General features: G+C 36.0%; 1 protein-coding gene across 1 annotated transcript; it reads right to left on the bottom strand.

Annotated features, from left to right (window-relative positions):
• Positions 1-71: 71 nt before the first annotated feature.
• Positions 72-15,036, bottom strand: LOC139697509 (uncharacterized). Its single transcript, XM_071596240.1, has 9 exons — positions 14,967-15,036; positions 13,586-13,738; positions 10,633-10,763; positions 7,383-7,515; positions 4,412-4,537; positions 3,995-4,087; positions 2,394-2,549; positions 1,215-1,343; positions 72-196 (listed from the first exon to the last, which is right to left on the bottom strand). Exons 1-9 carry the CDS (start codon positions 15,034-15,036, stop codon positions 72-74), a joined length of 1,116 nt encoding a protein of 371 aa, XP_071452341.1.
• Between the last annotated feature and the right edge of the window lie 1,848 nt (positions 15,037-16,884).

The raw sequence follows: 16,884 nt of genomic DNA, 5'->3' as shown, positions 1-16,884 counted from the left end.
TATCGGATCTTAGTCTTATAAAATATTGTATCACAGAATGAATTTTAGGTGCATCCACATTTCATTATTGGCTATGCGCAGACCATTTGTCGGAAGTTGAGACAAAATCCTCGATTTCCAGAGTCTGGTGGGTTTGGCGCAACTGCCAATTCATCGCCATTAGTCACAACAGTCAGAACAAATGGTTTGGAAGATGCTGAAAAAATGAAATTCTGTTAAAAGCTAGCAAGTGATAGGATGAAGTAGGCTTGACCTCAATTCCTCTATTGTATTCATTTTTATATTAAAATCACACTGATTACAATGCTTTCAGGGTTTACCTCACTGTTTTAATTTCTTAAAACCTGCACCAGTTGAAATAGATTTTGAAATGTGGCCTTACTCTGGGTTTAGATTCTTAAATTGAAATCCTTGGCAATCCTTTGACCTTTGCTCTTAAATGGGAAGTTATTGCCAATAATATTAACTTGCTCAGAGAAACCCAGAAGAAGAACACCTTCATGAAACTGCAGGATAGAATAGGTGTTGGCTTCATGATGTCTCGTGGTTTATTCGAATTGAAATGAAAATAGAAGAGGCCTTAAGAGTGAAACTGGTGTTAAGTAAAGTTACTTCATTTGTGAGGTAAATAATTAATACTTTCCAAGTTTTATATTTAAATAAGGGGGAAATGATGTTTCAAATTCATTCGGTTAAAAAAATATTTATTTTGTTATTTTACTGTTGAGACATTATGAAGAGAAGTTGTACTTTATTTAAAATAACTCTTGGTTCATTTATGTAGTTTGTGTTGGAAGTAATTTGAGCTCTAAATGTGCAACTATCAACACATCTGTATTTTCAATATGTATTTCCTTTACTGTAAAAAGTAAAAGTTATTTTGTTAATGAAGGGTTGAATTCCATTCCAATGACAGAAGGAACCAGAAACAAAAGTATTTTTGCCGTTCTGAATAGACTGTTGCTTGGAATTCCTGATTTAAAATCCCTTAAAAATAAGCCTTCAAATTAGGACTGCTATGTGTAACGGAAGTACTCACCCAGAAAGTGGGTCTGTGATTATATTCTTTATGACTTTTTTGAATGACAATGAGGTGTTAAATCCCCTTTACATCATTAACACACCCACTTTGGAATATTAGATAATTTATCATTGAATTGACTAGGAGGACATTTTGTTACCCCTTCCTTTGTAAAATTGGCCTTAGTACTTACTTGTTGTAGGAACCAATGCATTTCCACAAAATCGATCTGTGCTTAAAAGTAATCCATTTTGTGAAGGGCGAGGTATTACAATAAAATCAGTATTGCAAGCTGCTCCAGATACTGCAGCAGCAGCAGTTCCTGTGTAAGAAAAAGTAGCTTTAATTGTAAATATTAAGTTGCAATTTGACAAAACATATATTTCGCTTTTGTTAGCTTCCTGCGTTACCATTCCAACAGGAAAATTGTATTTCCGAGACTTCTGAATCAACTCGCAAGGCTGCTCTATGCCAGTAGATAAGAAATCTCCCAAAATCTTACGTTCTCCCTCCACCACCCCATCAACCTCTCCAGCCATTATTCCATACCTATTAATGTATATATTGGCCCTATTAAAGCTCTTGGATATTTTGCGTAAGTATTTCTATTGTCTGCTTTTAATTTTCAAAAAAATATGATTGGACAAAAATGAGTTCCTCTTACAGCAATCAGCATATCAAAGTAAGTCATAAGATGGATAGGAAAATAGTAAATTATTTCCACTCCTATCTAAAAAGGATATCTAGACTAGACATTTTCTAAAATAGTTGTATGGCAGATTTCAGATGGGACCTTAATATTTTCTATGAGTCTCAAAAGGTATATATACAAGCATGTCTCCCTCAGCTAAATTATTTATTGATTTCCAAGTATCCCCTTTCTCATTAGCACTTACAAACAGGATTGAGATTGTTGAATCCATTGCAGTAAAAACAGGTACAAGATTATTTGGCCACTGAACAAGTAAAATGTTGTGTCTATTCACAATAAATTCACTATGGTACTTCCGGTTTTGAAATATAGGCTACTTCTTCTCTATTCTCTCAGTATTTACCATCAGGTAATGCCACCAATGCATCAACACTGATGGTACCATAATAAATGTACGGTGGAAATATATAAAGTTTTACTCATATAGTGACCATGACAAAATTGAGCCTGAAACATTGAAGTCACCAAGATAAGTTAAGTTGAGAAATTAATCAAAAGCATATTATTGAAAGAATAACACCAACAGCCTGATAATTCAATCTGCTTAAGATAGTGTCATACCCACTAGTTGATAGGTTCTTATCAATTCATAAACTCTTGATCTGAGCTCCTTGAGGACAACTATTTACAATTTTCTTTTATTGAGAGAATATTTCTTACCAAGTATTGTTGTATCAAGACCATCTGTATCCCCAGTAACAGTGAAGGAATATGGATCTGAGGGGTTCTGACTCCATGTTATACTACAGTAGCCAGCTGCCATCTGCACACAAACACCATAATTTAAGTTGGTCATCTCGCGAGTACCTGCCAATGCTAGAAAGAAAAAAAATATTTTGTCTCATAATAATATATTACCTTCACTATTATTATTACCACAACTATTTTGTGACAACTACTTCAGAATTTAATTCTGCAACCTCTCTCTACTTGGAGAAAAATGATACAAAATAGTAGCAGTAGTTATTAGAGGAGGTGACTGACAGCGAAGGTCATTTGCCCCAGAAGGGATGGATGGGTAATTTAGTGGGGGTAGAAGATTCTGCGAATGAAGGAAAAGTGGAGAGAAACTCAGTATCTGCATTAGCCTCCTCTTAATGAAAGGTACCAAGGGGTCCACACTTTAACGTCCCATCCGACAGACGACATAATCAATTAAGGGCTCTCCATAGAGATCCCCAAGTAGAGATCAGGGCAGCACCGAAAAATTCAGCCGCCCGCCCCTTGGATTTGAACGTGAGTCCATGGGGTGGGAAGCCATTACCTTAGTCACTGCACTATCATGATCCCCATAATATAAAGAGAAAGATATAAAGGTATGCAAAATCCTGGTTGATTTTGGCACTATTTATACAGAGATTTCTGCATCATGATGTAGTGCTGTGTACTGTACATTTTTGTCGCTAAACCTGTTTTTCAGCAGATTGTCTTGGATTTTTGATCAATTCCTTTTTGACAACCATAAAATTTGTTTTTGACTGCTGAAATTAACTTTTGGCTGATGGCCATGTTTGTTTGTGGCTACCTGCTATTTTTGGAGCCAGCCTTTTTTTCCAGTTGTTAAAGGTTTATTTGAATGCCTTGCCAAGGATTTTGTAGCTAGCTTTGTTCTTTGGCAGATACCCTTCATTTTTCAAGCTGGCCCTTTTTTTGTGTTCTGTTAATCCCTTTATGAACATATGGCCAACAATAATACCCTGGATTTTGGAGCTGGTCCTTTTTGTTTTCAATCAGTAATGTTTTTCTGAACAACTGACCAAGGATAGCTGTATCTAAATCAAATCCTTTCATTTAGACTAAGAGAATACCTCTTTGAATCAGTGGCTTCATTATGTACAGAACACACATCAGCTCTCTATCATTTGATACACAAATGAAATCAGTGCTATAGAAATCTGGTATTCAAAATCCAGATCTTCTCTATCATGCTATAGCACATTCTGTATCATCTTGTTGTACATTTCTCTCTTGGTCAAAATTATTAAATTCAAGAGTATTCTAGAGGTTAATGCTACACAGGCATTCAACAAGAGAAAGAAGTGAAAGAGGAAATGCAACCTAAAAATTTGTTTTAAATAATCAGTTATGTAGAGGGCAATGATATTACTTGTAAGACTTGATCAATGTCTACTTACTCATATTTACATTCCTCTCAAATTCATGAAATATATTCAAGTTGATTATGTTATTGCAGGATCTTACAACAATAAACTCCTGTTGGAAAAAAGCTAATTAGTTAAGAGAGAGAGGTAATAACTCACTAACTCCAGCTGCTGTATTTGCTGTTGCAGCGTAGTTGAAGCTCTTGATTTGTCCAGTTGTGCTTGTGAAGTACATGAGGCATCCTGGTGGAGCTACATATTGAGAAACATAAATGTAATTCAGCTCTATTTTCAAGATGAAGAATTGACAAAAGAAACATTATTTATGTCAGATTAATTGTATATGTATCGGTTAAATAGCAATTACACTGCTGATTGTTTTTTCCTAGACTTTCTGTGTTCTTTCCTCTGGTTATTATGAGATGAATAAAATATCTATTTGTTCCCCTCTTATCTTTTTTCTAACTTTGCACTTCTTTATGACATTGCAGTTAAAATTTCTGAATTGATGTCTACTATTATTTGTTTGCTTGCACTCCATTGCAATTTGTATTAATGAGCATATAAAAGTCTTACCTCTTAATGGACTGTCACATGTTATTTGTGTTGCTTTTATACTCCAGGTCCGGCCAGCTGTTATTAGATTATTTGCTGTTATTGATAAGGTGATCGGGTTGGTGCCAGCAGGGAAGTCAATGTACACTATACAAGATCAAAGAAATATAATTACATAGTACAGATAGGTGCATATCATTTTTGTGCTTTGCATTATGTATATTTCGAGGTAATTTTTCCCACATGAGTTTCAATATTTAGTGTACATAAATAAATTCCCAGTATAAAGGTCATGCCTCTACTTCTTACTCTTCTTTATTATATTATAAACAAATTAAAGAAAATCATTCTACTTGCTGGAATACCCCATTATTTTTAGGATGAATATTAGCGATTCTAAAGGAATTAAATAAGGCCATAGCACATATTTAGCGATTTGATACTCTGATGTCTAGCATACCACACAATAAACTGACTTAAAAAGAAAGTCTACCACAGCATGAAAGGATGAATACTTTGGTTGAATCTTAATTTGTAATCTAGGGCTAACCAATGCGTATGGGTTTCCTACCAGGTAAAAGTTTCCACTTTAATTTGACAGCCATGAAGCAATTATGTTACTTTTGCTTATTGTATGATTTTAAAAAATGTGTTATATTTTATTTAGCATTTCCCATTTAAGAATATTATCAATCAATCATAAAAAACACAATCAATAAAACATAATTAAAAACCCACACATAAGGTTTACTCAGGCAGAAAAAACATGGCTGGGAAAGCAAATTTGAACATGTACAGGTTTGCACTTTCAGCAAATCCTTATTGTACACATAGTTTCAAATATTAATTTATAATGATGCATGTTGGATAAAATTATTTAAAGGTCTTAGATTATGTTTATGATTTGATTATTATGTTTATTATATATTTATATAATATAAAAGGTTACAGCAATTAAAACTGAAAACCAACAAGAATTAGAGAGTTCAATAGTTTCAGCCTCAACTTTGTGGAAGTTCATTTTAATAAATGAAAAAGAAGCACTTTGTTCCAATCCACCACTTTATGACAGGTAAGACTAGTTTCGACGCTACGGTGTCATCCTCAGGTACAAAGTTTAAAGTCACAATCATTGTATATATACCCTCTTCTGGAAAGGGTGGGGGAGTTGGGAAGAGGGGGCAGGGAGGGGAGTACGGGGGTAGGTACGAAAGAATGTGGGAGAGGGTAGGAAACGCCAGGAAAAGCGTTAGTGAGTGGGGGGGATTGGAAGGTGGGTTAAGAAAGGGGAAAATTTCATTGGTCGGTATAATTTGAGTCAATGGCTAATGGGGATAAAGGTACGGGTTAGGAGTCAATGGGAGTTAGGGGGAAGGGGTTAGAGGTTCTGTTTTTCTGTTATTGCTAGGGAGGCTTCCAGGAGAGGTGATACGTTTTCAAACAGTGGGTAAAATTGCCCTATTATGGTGTCCCGTCCGAAAAAATTAGCAAATTGTTCCCGAAAGACAAATTCAGAAATGCTTTCTATAACAAACAAAATATAAAAATGTTCATAAATAAAACTAAAGATAAAGTTGAGCCACTGGAAAATAGTGGGATATATGAAATGTTTTGCGGGGATTGCAGTGCGAGGTACATCGGGCAGAGTGGTCGAGCGGTGCGGACAAGAGCGGAGGAACACAAGAGGTGCTACAAGAAGTGTAACCTAGCCCAATCCCACTTTGCCAAACACCTGTGGGAGGAAAATCACACCAGTGATTTCATCCCCAAAATTCTACATTGTGAAGAAAAAGGGAGGAGGATGGACAAGAAGGAAGAGTTGGAGATCCGGAGAACAATGAAGAAACATCCTTTACTCAATGACATTCTGTTTGAAAACGTATCACCTCTCCTGGAAGCCTCCCTAGCAATAACAGAAAAACAGAACCTCTAACCCCTTCCCCCTAACTCCCATTGACTCCTAACCCATACCTTTATCCCCATTAGCCATTGACTCAAATTATACCGACCAATGAAATTTTCCCCTTTCTTAACCCACCTTCCAATCCTACTCTCCCTCTAATCTCTACACTCACTAACGCTTTTCCTGGCGTTTCCTACCCTCTCCCACATTCTTTCGTACCTACCCCCGTACTCCCCTCCCCGCCCCCTCTTCCCACAACTCCCCCACCCTTTCCAGAAGAGGGTATATATACAATGATTGTGACTTTAAACTTGGTACCTGAGGATGACGCCGTAGCGTCGAAACTAGTCGTACCTGTAATAAAGCGGTGGATTGGAACAAAGTGTTTCTTTTTCATTTATTAAGAATTAGAGACATTTTTTTGGTCTCAAAAAATTTGATTTAATGACAATTTTAATTACTTCCACCATTAATAGTCGGGTGGAATATTATCAAGAGCATTAGAATGGGCAATTAAATGATATTTTCTATGTTGGAAACTTGGACATATCTCATAAAATATTTTAAGTAGATTTTCAAATGACATGAAGAATTATTGCACAACTACAAGGACATTCTGTAAAGTTTATTAATAATTATATATCAATTATAACTATATTTTACCTTTCATATTTAGTAATTATTTTACTTTGCGTTGTACAGTTTGAGCTGGCATTTTTAGACCAATTCTTTAATAGATCTGAAACTTATATAGGTACTGCTTTTTGGGGGGGGGGCAGAAATATGGTACATACTTATATGAGTACATCATACTTTATAATTATATGATTTAATTTGGTAATATTTCTGGGTGGAATATAAAGTTTTGAATACTCCATTTTGAATATTTATTAAATGCATGCATAATAGTCATCATATAGTATTCAATTGTCACTATTATTTGACATTAAATTTCCTATTTGGGTGCTCTTTCAATGTCTGTAAACAAGCAATTCATGGGTAATAGTGGTTCAGTTTCTTTTTTCTTGTGTAGAAAGAATCCAAATATGGCATTAAAGGTGCTAGGCCTTTTAGGCCTGAGCTACTCACTATGCTCTCCAGTATTAGTTCCACAAATTCTTGGTATTGGTGAAGCTGCTCCAGATACTTGGAAAAAATCATTAACACAGTTGCCATTAGCATCTGGACCCTGCAGGTTAAAGTTCCTGAAGTCTAGCCGGAGCTAAAATAAAATTGTTAGGGAATTATCATTATTATTTGTAATTGTCTACTAGCTTAGGGTAGGTTTGTGATGGACCCTGACACTATATACTATTGTGCTTTTATGGCCTGATTAACATGACACAATAATCCTTAAACCCCATACTGCATTGCAATGACTCATTCTTTAGCTCTGTATGCATCCTCCATTCTTTAATTCCATCCAAAATGCTTAGGGGATCAGTACACTATGAAACATAGATAGGTATTAGAGTGATTTTATTTCATCCAAGCATTATTTTACTAGTAAATATTTTTTAAACCAATCAATCAATATCTTTGATAAATTACCACAGAAATACAATGTCATAAGAGATATAACACAGTTTAAAAGACAAACAAAATATTTCTAACTGAGAAAAATTATTCCAATTTGTCTGAATTTTTTAATGATAATATAGGACATGTTTATAAAATAAAACATATGAAATGATATAGTGTGTGTGCCTCTCCCCTTCCTAAACCCAAACTGATTATCCCCTAAGTAATCATTTGCCCTACTCTCTATCCTTTTGTTGATAATCCTGAGAACAACTTCAGCTGCATGTGACATCAAACTTAATGTTCTCTAGTCCTTACATGATATAGCATTTACCTTTTTCAGAATAGGAACTAACACTGATCTCACGAAGTCTTCCGGCCACATTCCTCTCTCAAAGATACTACAAATCAGTACATATAGACTCTTCCTGCCACATTTTCCTAAACCATCTAGTAGTTCTGCAGGAATGTTGTCTACCACAATGGCCTTATTTGATTCCATCTGCCTTATTGGCCTCTATCTCATGGTCGAGTACACCTGGACCTAACTATCTTCATCCATGTCATGTTCTCTTTCCATGTCTAAACTTGCTGGCCTATGTTCTTTACCATACAGTTCTTCAATATATTCCTTACATCTGTCTTTAATATTTTCTTTAAACGATTATCTCACCCCACTTATCCCTAACTGTTAACACAGATCTTCCCTTTTTAACTCCCGATAGTGTTTTAATCTTCTTGTATAGCGCATCAATTTCACCCTTCCTCTGCAAACTTTTGATATTCTTGCACTGCATCTTTCACCATGCTTCTTTTACTTCATTTGTTGCCGTTATCAATTTATTACTTAACTCTTTGTGCTTCTTTTTGCCTAACTTTGTGTTTACATTCTTCCATTTTCTTCTCTCATCTATCTTTCTAATCATCTCATCCTTGATTCATGGTTTCCTTGTCATTTTCCCATTAATGGTTCGTATAGTTTCTTTTAAGACTTTCTATATCCCTTTCTTGATTCCCATTTTTCTTTGATAGTACTCAGCTCTTTGTCATACATGATTTCCTCTGCAGCCTGTTGGTACTCCTTCCTTTTCAATCCATTTAATGCTTCTACATTCCATTTTCTAACCCGCTGCCCCTGCCTTATCGTTTTGAAACGGAGGCTACATTTCATAGCCACTAAACTGTGGTCAGAGTACGCATCTGCTCCCGGGAAGCTGTGTGAATTTATCGCACTGTTCCTAAACCTGTGTCTAACCAGAATATCATCTAGCTGATACCTTTCTGAGTCACCTGGCATTTTCCATATATACCTGCGTCTTTTGTGGTATCTAAACCAAGTCTTGGTGATGACTAACCTCTGTCTCCTGCAGAACTGAACTGCTTTCTCCCCACGGTCATTTGTTGTACCTAAACCATAGTCCCCCACCTCATCATCATCTCTTCCAATATTTTAGAGGAACAGGATCATAGTAATGGAGACAATAAGAGAGGAATTGCATTAGCCATAGAGGAGATTTTCTAAAAGAATAGAATTGATGATGGGTGCACTGAGTAAAAATGTAAAAAAAAAGGTTAGTAAACATTCTAATGTGGAATGCAGGTCCTTATGGATGTGAGACCTGGTCTTTAAGGTGATTGGATGAGCATAGATATAAGGGTTTATATGAGATATGGGAGTATAGATATGGCTTTTGAGACATGGATGTGGCAGATAATGGAGAAAATAAGTTTGACAGAGAGGAAGATAAATGGAGGGGTTGTACATATAGTGGGTGAAAATAGGAAGTTACTGGAGAAAATCTAAAATAGGCAGAGAAAAGAGATGGAGGAAATATTGAAAGGCAGTTGTATGTTGAAGGCTATGATAGGGAGTATATTAGGTAACCAGGGTAGAGGAAGGAAGAGAGGAGGATTCTTAGATGACATGACGATATACAGAAGTTAATGAGAAATAAGGAAAAAAATAATGCTGGTTGAGACAGGAAGTTCTTGCAATACTTAAATGTAAATAGTCATTAGGAACCATTTGAAATCTGCCTTTCAACAGTTAGAATACCTTGAAATTGAAAGAAATAACTAACTATAATAATGGGTACCCATATAAAGGGTGTCAGAAGGAATTTTTGTGGGAACCAGGTGTACAATATATGCTTCTATTCTATATTTAGCTTTATTTACATTTGTGGATGTATGGGAGTACATATTTGTGGGGAACTGTGTCACTGAATGTTATTTAGACACTATTTTAAACACACTGTTACATAGGATCAGATAGGAATCTGGAAGGATAGGGAGAAATTTATATTTAGCAATAACTTACTCTGAAGATGCCTCTTAAGGTTCATCAGTGCAATGGTAATTATGTTCAATATCTATCATTGTAATTGAAGTACTGCCAATAAAATCCTCTTTAAGCGGCAGTCAAAGGAAGTCCCCAAAAAAATTTGGTCATTAGGTTTTTCCACCTCATGAAGTAATGATGTACTTAGTGTTGATTACATTTTATCCTTAAGGGCAACTTGACAATCTTGCTATCTTACCCATTAGATTTGTACTTTATATGTACAGAGGGCCAAGAGATATGGTAATTTATTTATTTTACTTGCATCAGATTAAATGCTGGTGTTCACTTCTTCTCCAAACCAGGGAGGGTTTGGAGAAAGCTTCAATGAGTTTGAATGGCTAGGAAATTAGAAGAGGAGTATGAGATGAAGTGAAGACCATTTGTAATTCCATTGAATAATTTCATCTGCAATATGCAAGGTGGAAGTTCCCAAAGTCGGTAAAAAGCCAAAATTGACTTCATTTCTACAATTACCTGACAGACATTAGTGTTGCATTTGCTAATGGCAATAGTGCAGCGATCTCCACCAGTATATGATCCTGGATACCCTGGGTTGGTAAAATAGGTGCAGTTGAAGTTTGAAGTGGTTCCACATGACAGTGCAACTAGAAAATTTGAAGGGACTTAGAATGTAACATTGAAATATATATAGATACATTAAATCATAGTTATCAAATAAACCCTTACATTTTGCTATTAACCCTTTCGATGGTGTGAACGTACCTAGTATGTTAGCACAGTAGACACGTGTGAATGTACCTTTTAATACTCTGTGCAAGATCATACATTGAAATTTAATGAAAAATATATTCTTCAAAATAAATTAATGAAAATTTGCCATTAAATAAATGGTGAATCTAGATTATTTTTATTATTTACATATTTTTATTATTTACATATTTTTATAATTTAGATTATTTTATTATTTTGGTAATATCAAATTTTTTCAGAGACACAATGCCCTCCCTTTTCGGTGCATGTGTGGAGTAGTTTTTCAGAGAGTGAGCCGCAGTGAAAGGGTTAATTTGGATATATCAGTGTTTTTCTTTTGCTAATGGTGGCGTTTTACACCAGTATGCCACCAAATAAGGATAAGTTATCAAGTTAACACGGATGCTTAATGCTAACGCTCTATTTGAGGGTAATCGAAAAATAGAAAAGCAATACCTAAAAAGTGAAAATTAGATTATATGCCTTTGTAAGTCATCAATATATGCCATTATCCTGAGGCTTGGTAGGTTGGTAGGAGACTCCTTTCAATTTCTTCCTTTCTGAAAATCAAGTCCTGAGGTACTCCTAAGCTTTTGCACAATCTTATAGGATTCTCATCCACATTTTCTGTCTGTCTGATCTGATGACGGAGGACACTTTAATGACGGTGATGCCTAACGATAAAATAATTTAACAATTTTATTTTAATCAAGGCACTGTCCATTTGGGGAAACAACAATGCAATAAACTAATAAAACCATTAAATCCTGCCTAGAACCCTAAGAATATGAAACATTAAATTTTTATTCATGAATTTCAATGCTTTTGAGGACATATGGATGTTTGGATAAGATCATGGGTGGCATTAACACAGGTAAGCATGGACTAAAGTTAAAAGTTAACTGCTGAAATTGTATTAACTGAAAATTAAACATTTTGAGCACAAAGTAGATTCGAACTTGTTACCTTGTGCCACACTGCTCCATTAAAAACCACTCCTGTTTTGCATTCTCCAAAAAAAACAAGTTCAAATGGTAACTACAGGTAATGTATTGTATTTTTTTTACTTGATATATTATGCTCAGGAGTTTGAGAACTGTATAGTTACGGAAGGAAGAAAGTGCTCGACATGTTTTGTCAATTGCTTCCCAGATTGGTGCACAGAAAATCATGGAGCTAAGGTTAGCTGAGGAAATTTAAAGGTATCACCCAGAATTTGAGAGACTAACTCCACCTATTCACTCTGCTAACATATGCAACATGAATTGCCAAAAAACTTGGTATTTTTTGTGAAACATGCAAAGATTCATTTATGTATTAACCTCAGTAAAACTTAAACTTGTTCAACAATTCAGATGTATTATATTCATTGATATATATTACTTAGAGGTATTAATTCTCAACCAAATCAGGTGGATGCTGTGCTGTGCCGGGGGACAGGGGGAGAGGGAAGGGTGTCAAAATGGAAAAGTAGTTTTCTGTGTAGGTGCAGAATGTTCCTTGGCACTTATAATGAACCCCATAACAGGTAAAATTTTAATGGGAAAGGGAAAAAAAGGAGGGGAGCTGGAATATATGTTATCCCCAGGGACACAGAATAGTTGCTTGCAGTATTTCTCATGGAAAATGAATCCTCTTACCTAACAAAATTGAGTTGAGTTCCAACTCAATCTTGTCAATGAGCAAACTCCAGAAATAAAAGTTCAGGAATAGAAAGAGAATTTTTTCATTCTTAAAATTAATTTTTTAGGATAGATAAATGGAAATTCATAAGTTTTTAGTGATTTAAGAGTCCTACTTTTAGCCCTTTTTATCTCTTTTGGTTTACCATGATTCCAAAAATATTTCTCTTGGCATAGCATAATGCATAAGGGTTGGAGTTCTACATTTACAGCAAATTGAGTGCAAGAAGAATGGAGAAGGAAAAGTGCATTTTCAATGTTTATATAATTCAAGAAATTTTGAATTTAGGGTATTTTAACACATGGAAACAATGCACTGTTTTAAAACATTATTCTTAGACAATCATTGATAATGGAAATGAGGACCAATTGGGAGCCATTATCAATTTCATTAGAAAAGGTCTTTGCTTGACTCTAGATTACCCTAATGAGTTCAAACTGTAACTGTTGCATGCATAGTGTCATCTTATCTGTGAGATGAGATGACAGTATGCATGCATGCATGTACTATACTATAGGTAGTGAACATTTTTAATTTTTGTCATTGCTGTCAGGCAATTTTCAGAAAAGATGAGAGCTTTCATCTGAGGTGCTTTGGTTTAACTCTTTAATATTCCATAGTGCCATTTCCTTGATGGTATGACAACAAATAATATGAAGGTTTTATATGGCAATATTTTTTAATTTGATCTCTTAATTTTACCCTGGAATACATTTTTTTGGAATTAATTCTCTTGGAATCTTAGGTTATCCTACCTGGGTGATGGGAGAGACTGAAGAAAATTGATATTTATGCACAGACAGCTGGTGAAAATCAGAATTACAGTATGGCTGAGGCAGAGTGGGGTGGGAGGTGGTTGGTGGATATACCGGGGATGATGCCTTCAGTCCCTGGACCCTGGCTACTTTATAACTATTATGCTATGTATTTATGCTCTAATGAAAATTAAGCATTACTACCTCAATGATAGTTACATTCATTCTTAAACTCCCGAAATCTAATGTTATTTATAATTGCAGCACTTGCTTCTTACCAACACAGCAAACTCCGATACCATTTGCACATGTGCCAAATCCAACACCTCCATTTAGCTGACATTCTCGACGTGAGTAGCAGATACCTGCTAAGTTGTTCGTCCCCAGACATGGGGAATTTGCAAAGCGGACCACGGTGAACAGAGGAAAGACTGAAAAGGAAATGACGAAAGAATCAATTTAATTATTTAAAACAGCACTCTTCCTTCCTTCTCCCACCTTCAAGATGTTTTCATGATGATAGTCTACTTGGTATCCAAAGAAAAAGCCTTACAAAGCTACATTCCTAAGACTTTGGATGTACCATTACATTTAGAAGTTTATTCCTCATTCCCCTGGCATTGTTGGGGAATTCTCCATCCCAACTGGCACGTCTGCTCTGTTTCAGTGCATAGGGAACTGGGATAAATATCTCCAAAGGGAGTGAAAATGAAAATCTCATGGGAAATGAAGACTTGATGGGCATAAAAATAAAACTTGCCTGTATATCGGGGATAATGAGAGATAATGGGAAGGGGGAGGCAAAAACTCAAGGACCACCTCAGATGGTAACTGTTTATATCTCTTCCAAATGGAAGGCAGGCACTACATCAAAATCATTTGAAACATCAACAGAGATATCAATTACGTATACAGTTTTCATTCGGCTTTTTCTTAGATGTTTTAGATTTCTGTAGCCAAAACACATCTGAGAGACAGATATTTGATCAAACTTGGACACAGATAATAAAAAAATTTTCCTTACACTTAGAAGTCCGATTATTATCCTGGAGAGCTGTGTAATTGTAATTTGTTGAATTATCCGCGTATCTTCCCAGTGAACCATTGGAGACGTTTATATATCTGTTAATGTAGTCGCCGTTGTCTTCCTCGGCACCGATGGGAAAATCGAGGATTGCCGTCGCGGCAGTGCCCAGAAAAATGAAGATAAGTACCACTCCCTTCATTTTGCCCTCGCGAACGCCGTCTAACCTGTGAAACAAAGAAAATCGTTTGCTAAACACAAATAAAACTTTTTATAGCTGGAGAGATATCAGCGTTCGGCCATATTTTTGGAAAAAAATATAAGAGACTCCATCGTCTAAAATTCTATATCCTTTCAGTTAAGTACAAAAATGAAGATATATTTTGGATCGTAATCGTTAAAAAAGCGGTCATTTCAAGAAAATTACATTTTCATTTATCACACTCTATACTTCACGCGACTTGCTTCAAAGTATTCGCAGTCAAAATAATATTTATTCCCCAGTTACACTATACATTCTTCGCCTTCGTAAAGCAGGCAGCTTTCGGTTGGTTCGAACCGCACTGTCAATGCTGATCTAACTTTCCTGAGGGCCGTAAATTGCATCACGAGCGGATGCCGGCAAACTAATTCACGAGTTGTTTGCCCACAACGGTGTGCTCCAGTTTCCGTGATTTCCTCTTTGAAGCCTCCGTGGGATGCCATCTTCCATGGAAAGTATTCGTGCGGGCAATTAGCACTCACAACGGGCGGTGAGGGCGAGCGCGGTAGAGTGCACGAAGCCAGGGGTTCGACCGACAGTCAATCCAGCGTGTTTTGTGGGAGAGGTGGAAGGGTAAATAACTATTTACCTCGGGACCGCGCGAGATCCTGATATGCCGCGTATGTAGCACGTCTCGTTTCTATGGAGCGACGTTTATTTCATACCAAATAGAGTGTGAGATTCCCACCTCCTGTGACAGTTTACCTGGCCTTGACCGAGGTTTTACTGGTTTCGGTTGCTAGTCTCACTGGACGCTTGAAAATTCTACCCTTTCCAGTTTCACGTTACAACCTTAAACTTGATTATTTAAACAATTTTCTGAATGCGTGACCTACAATTTTTCTCAGGAACGTTTTCTAATATTGCCTTAGTTTTGGAATGTCTGGTATCTCTGCCTAGGGGAACATTGAAAGACTCAATCAGTCTCTTTTATCTTCGCAATAGTGTGAATCTAAGTTGCATGTAACGCAACTTATAGCAATCATTTGTATTCAGTTCCCCCTTTTGGGATGAGAGATTATAACACGCATGTTGAGGGGAGAGGAATATTCACGAATTAAAAAAAAACAAATTGTAAGAAAATCTCTTTGTTGCTCGATAGAGACAATGCAAACCATGCAAAATATCATGGTGCTAACTCTTTCTGCAAGAACTACAGAATAGTTACCCGATGCGCCGTACCTTTAGCATTTACATTTGGAGGATGCCTAAAGGTGACCCAACAAAGGTGACCTATATCAAAGGATGGTCTCTCCCTGACCACACCTGAATTCACGTCCCAGTGAAATCACCGCAAAAAATTAACTTGGCATCGAGAGATGACATTTAGGTTGAAATAATATAATTCTCTGTGTAAGGGTTGGGAGTGATGGGCTTAAACGCCGTCGAAGAAAAAATTTTACCAAATTTCAATTTATATTTGCGCGATAGTCCAAAATAGAATGAAGAAATTTGCAGCATGACGGAAATCCAAGACGCATTTTTAAATATATTTTAAAGATTAGTGATAATTTATCCTTCACCAAAATAATTAAAGACGATTAAGGCACCTCGAGATCCTACGGATAAAATGCACACCTAATTTCAAATGGCAATTTGCATTGACGTAGTGAAGTACTATATTTATGTATAATTTCAATCAATTTCATGAACTCCCAAACACACATGGTGGTACTTAATTGTTCTATAGCTTCATATTTTTGATGGACTTAAGCGATCGATTAAATTCACTTTTGTTAAACAACGTTGAACCTACAGTCAATTTAAACTAAACGTTTAAATCTCTTTTGATGTTACAATTCCGGGAAACAGGTTGCGCCCAGGTTGTGGTCACAGTAATTGCTCTTGAAATTGAGATGAATGCTTACAACGGTTTTCAATGACACTAATCTAATCTTTTCCTGTTTACATGAAATACGTTAATTTAGCGAAATGCTAATCGCAGAAAAGTCTTCGGAACTGCCAATCGAACCTTTTTGATTTCTAGGTGAATGAATCACCACGGTATCAACACATATTAATTCCGTTTCAATCCGAAGGCAGCTGAAACAGAACCAAAATCGCGTGTCTCATGTGGTTAATTCATCATGAGTTAGATTCGAGCTTTGACGAATTTGGAGCACCATGTGTCCGGACCTGCTACGTTAGGCACGGTTTTATCATAATTTTCGATCAGCAAGATTGATTGAACTGAAACAACGAAAATTGTTTATGATTTCATTTTCTTAATTTCCGCAAAAAGATATTAGTCTTTCATGGCTCGGTCCCAATCTCATATTATTGGGCAAACA

The sequence above is a fragment of the Hetaerina americana genome, unplaced genomic scaffold (assembly GCF_022747635.1).
Source record: "Hetaerina americana unplaced genomic scaffold, ioHetAmer1.1.p SCAF_79, whole genome shotgun sequence".
Taxonomy (NCBI): Eukaryota; Metazoa; Arthropoda; class Insecta; order Odonata; family Calopterygidae; genus Hetaerina; species Hetaerina americana.
This window is presented reverse-complemented; position numbering and strand designations above follow the sequence as displayed.

Coding starts and splice junctions, on each gene's coding strand:
- LOC139697509 (XM_071596240.1), bottom strand. CDS start 15,036: ATGGCATCCCACGGAGGCTTCAAAGAGGAAATCACGGAAACTGGAGCA. Junction 7,516..10,632: donor GCAACACTAATGTCTGTCAG/GTAATTGTAGAA, acceptor ATTTTATTTTAG/CTCCGGCTAGACTTCAGGAA. Junction 197..1,214: donor TGCATTGGTTCCTACAACAA/GTAAGTACTAAG, acceptor TCATTTTTTCAG/CATCTTCCAAACCATTTGTT.